Here is a 3541-nt window from a genome sequence, read left to right on the forward strand (position 1 = left end):
GCCAGAATGGTCTCAATCTCCTGACCTCGTGATCCACCCACCTTGGCCTCCCAAAGTGCTGGGATTACAGGCATGAGCCACCGTGCCCGGCCCCGCAGCTGAAATTTATTAAGCAACTTTTATGTGCCTGGCACCGTGTTAAGTGCTTTACCTACATTATGTCACTAGATCCTTGTAGCAGCCCCCTGTGACATGCCCAGAGTCACAGCTCATAAGTTTCAGAACTGGGACTGAACCCAAGGGTTCTAGCTCCTAATACCACGTTTGCAGCCACTGCACTGGATTCCCGCTTCTTTATCTTTATCTCCTCATCTTTCAGGTAGATGGGAAATTGCTGTGCTGGCTGTGCACACTTTCATACAAACGGGTCCTTCAGAAGACCAAAGAGCAGAGGAAACACCTGAGTAGCTCTTCTCGTGCTGGCCACCAGGAGAAGGAGCAGTATAGTCGCCTGAGTGGTGGTGGCCATTATAACAGGTAACCTCAAGATGCATGAGATAGGACTAGAAGTGCTGGTAGGTCAGATGTAATGCTCACACAACCATCATGGTACATACCATCTTATATGCATTTTCTATATTCTCTGTAGGTACTAGTCTGTAGGAGGAAACTCAATTGTCATATTTTATAATTCATATATCTTCCAAGAACCAGAGAGATTTCCATAAAGTGTCAGGATTTCCTGACTTTGTATTGTGTCTGAAATGTTCGTGGAACTTACCCTACTTTGGTTTGTAGTGTTCTCACCCTTAGAGTGGATTCTCTTTCCAGAAGATTGGACATTTCACTTTCTGAGAGATACAGCTTTTCCATGCATATTTAGCCAGGAGGCTAATAGATGTTCTAGGTTTGTCCTGGTGGCACCTAGTCAAAAAGATGTATTTTCATTGTTGTTTTAAATTTACTTTCAGAGTATCTAGTATTGTTAACAGTTCTGGCTCTGGATGGAATCCTGGCTGTGCCAGGTTCTCTGTGGGGATCTTGGGCAAGTTTTCTCGTCTGTAAAATGAGGGAAGTAATAGTATTACCTCATGGGGTTGTTGTGAAGATAAATTAGTACATGCACAGTGATTGTTTTTATAACTGGCATATAGGAAATATTCAGTACATTTCAGGTTTTGTTTGTTTGTTTGTTTGTTTTGTTATTACCATTATGACTTTGTTTAATCAGCAAGCATTAAGTACTCTCATGGGTCAGGGATGCTGGTGGGAATGAAGAGCTAAGTACAAGTCATGCTGCTCTCCAAGAGTATGCAGTCTGGTAGGAAAGACAGACTTATAAACAGATGATCTTAGTATAATGTAATGGGTACCACAGTGGAAACATGTCAAGAATGCAGACTTGAGGGTAGTAATGAACTGCCTTGAGAAGTCGGGCAAGCAGGCTTGGAGAAGAGCTGGCATTACAGCTAGATCTTAGGGTGAGTTGGAATCCTCAGGGATGGAATGGGCAGAGGCATTCTAGGCTAAGAGAATAGCATTTGCAAAGGCATGGAGGGCATGAGACCACATGGAACCCTGGAGAATTGTAAGTCCTTTTATATTACTGGAGCTTTTGGCTGGGAGCTGGGGAATGGAAGGAAAAAGGGGTCCTGCATCCTGGTAAGGAATGTAAACTTAATCCTAAGGTCAGGGTGTTAGTGGGAAGCTATTGAAGGGTCTATGCAGAGGAGAGACCAAATCTTCATTTAAAAAAGTAACCCTGACTAGTGTGGAGAATGCATTGGAGGAAAAAGGGACTGGGGGTTAATTTATATATAAATATAAATTGTATAAATTATAAAATTATATAAAATATAAAAGCCTTTTTTCTAAGAGTCTGGGTAAGAGATGTTAAAACAAGAACCTCACCTGAGGCAGTGGCAGTGGAAGATTGAAAAGGCTGATTCAGGAAGATGTTTTGGATGGAGAATTATGAGAAACTTAGATAATCTGATGAACAGACACATGGGCAAGAACTGAGTAAGTAAAGGATAATTCCTGGGTTTTTTATTTGGGTGAATAGATAGATCCTTAACTGAGAGACAATGTAGGAAGCGGAGAGAATATGTTTAGTTTTGAAAGGTTGAGTTTGAAGCATGAAGAGTTACTTTTAGGAGCTTAGCCTAGAACTTAGAAGAGAGGTTTGGACATGGGCCATAGGTAGCACATAAGAATCTGGCTGGGCGCGGTGGCTCACGCCTGTAATCCCAGCACTTTGGGAGGCTGAAGCGGGTGGATCACGAGGTCAGGAGTTTGAGACCAGCCTGACGAACATGGTGAAACCCTGTTTCTACTAAAACAAAAAATACAAAAATTAGCCAGGTACAGTGGTGCGTGCCTGTAATCCCAGCTACTCAGGAGGCTGAGGCAGGAGAATTGCTTGAACCCAGGAGGCGGAGGTTGAAGTAAGTTGAGATCGCGTCCCCACACTCCAGGCTGGGTGACAGAGTGAAACTCTGTGTCAAAAAGAAACAACAACAGTAAAAAGAATCACTGGGGGTAGGGATTATTTGAAAATGCAGATTCTGGCCAGATATATTGGCTGGCTTACACCCGTAAACCCAACACTCTGGGAGGCTGAGGCGGGAGGGTTGCTTGAGGCCAGGAGTTTGAGACCAGCAGGAGCAACATAGTGAGACCCCATCTCTACAAAAAACAATATTAGCCAGGTATGGTGGCACACACCTGTAGTCCCAGCTACTTGGGTGGCTGAGTTAGGAGGATTGTTTTGAGCCTTGAAGTTCAAGGCTTGCCATGAGCCATGATTATGCCATTGCACTCCAGCCTCGGCACCAGAACAAGACACTCTCTCTAAAATTAAAAAATATTAAAAAGCAGATTCCTGCAGCAGTCCCACCCCATAATTTAATTCAGTAGGAACTAGGATGGAGTCCAGGAATCTACATTATTTTATAAACATCCCAGATGATTCTAATGCAGGTGATATAGTTAACACCATTTCCAACCACTATGATAGGTAGTTGTTAAAATCATGCTCTTAAATGATATAATTCAGATTCCGGGCTGAGAACAGAACTCTAAAAGCATTCAGTATTTAAGGATTAGGAACTAAGAAGCAGCTGTCACAAAAGTGGGCTGACCAAACCAGGAGAACATTTGAAGAAGGATGCAGTATCAGTGGTATCAAATGCTGAAAAGAGGTCAAGTAAGAAAAGGTCTGAGGAATCCTTTGGACTTCGCAGTTGAACACCAATCAAAGTCAAAGGATTGCATAGCAGAGACAGACCCCTAGCTTTTGTTTCAATACCAGTTTTGAGTGAACTTATTGGGGCTAAAACTGATTTTTAGTCTTGTAGTGTGACTGAAATACCAGTAGGTTAACACAAATATAGTGAAGAAGAACTAGACTGGCCAGATGTGGTGGCTCACGCCTGTAATCCCAGCACTTTGGGAGGCCAAGGCAGGTGGATCACTTGAGGTCAGGAGTTTGAGACTAACCTGGCCCACATGGTGAAACCCTGTCTCTACCAAAAAATATGAAATTAGCTGGGTGTGGTGGCACGCACCTTTAGTCCCAGCTATTCGGGAGGCTGAGGTG

At 43.3% G+C, this 3541-nt stretch overlaps 1 protein-coding gene across 1 annotated transcript in view; it reads left to right on the plus strand.

Annotated features, from left to right (window-relative positions):
* Nucleotides 1-3541, plus strand: part of FAM76A (family with sequence similarity 76, member A) — a 63011-nt gene that overhangs the window by 27269 nt on the left and 32201 nt on the right. Inside the window, exon 5 of the mRNA XM_011981758.1 lies at nucleotides 320-477. Within this exon, the coding sequence (XP_011837148.1) occupies nucleotides 320-477 (158 nt within the window). The remainder of the gene's footprint in view (nucleotides 1-319; nucleotides 478-3541) is intronic.

This window comes from Mandrillus leucophaeus, unplaced genomic scaffold (genome assembly GCF_000951045.1).
Source record: "Mandrillus leucophaeus isolate KB7577 unplaced genomic scaffold, Mleu.le_1.0 Scaffold23, whole genome shotgun sequence".
Classification (NCBI taxonomy): Eukaryota; Metazoa; Chordata; class Mammalia; order Primates; family Cercopithecidae; genus Mandrillus; species Mandrillus leucophaeus.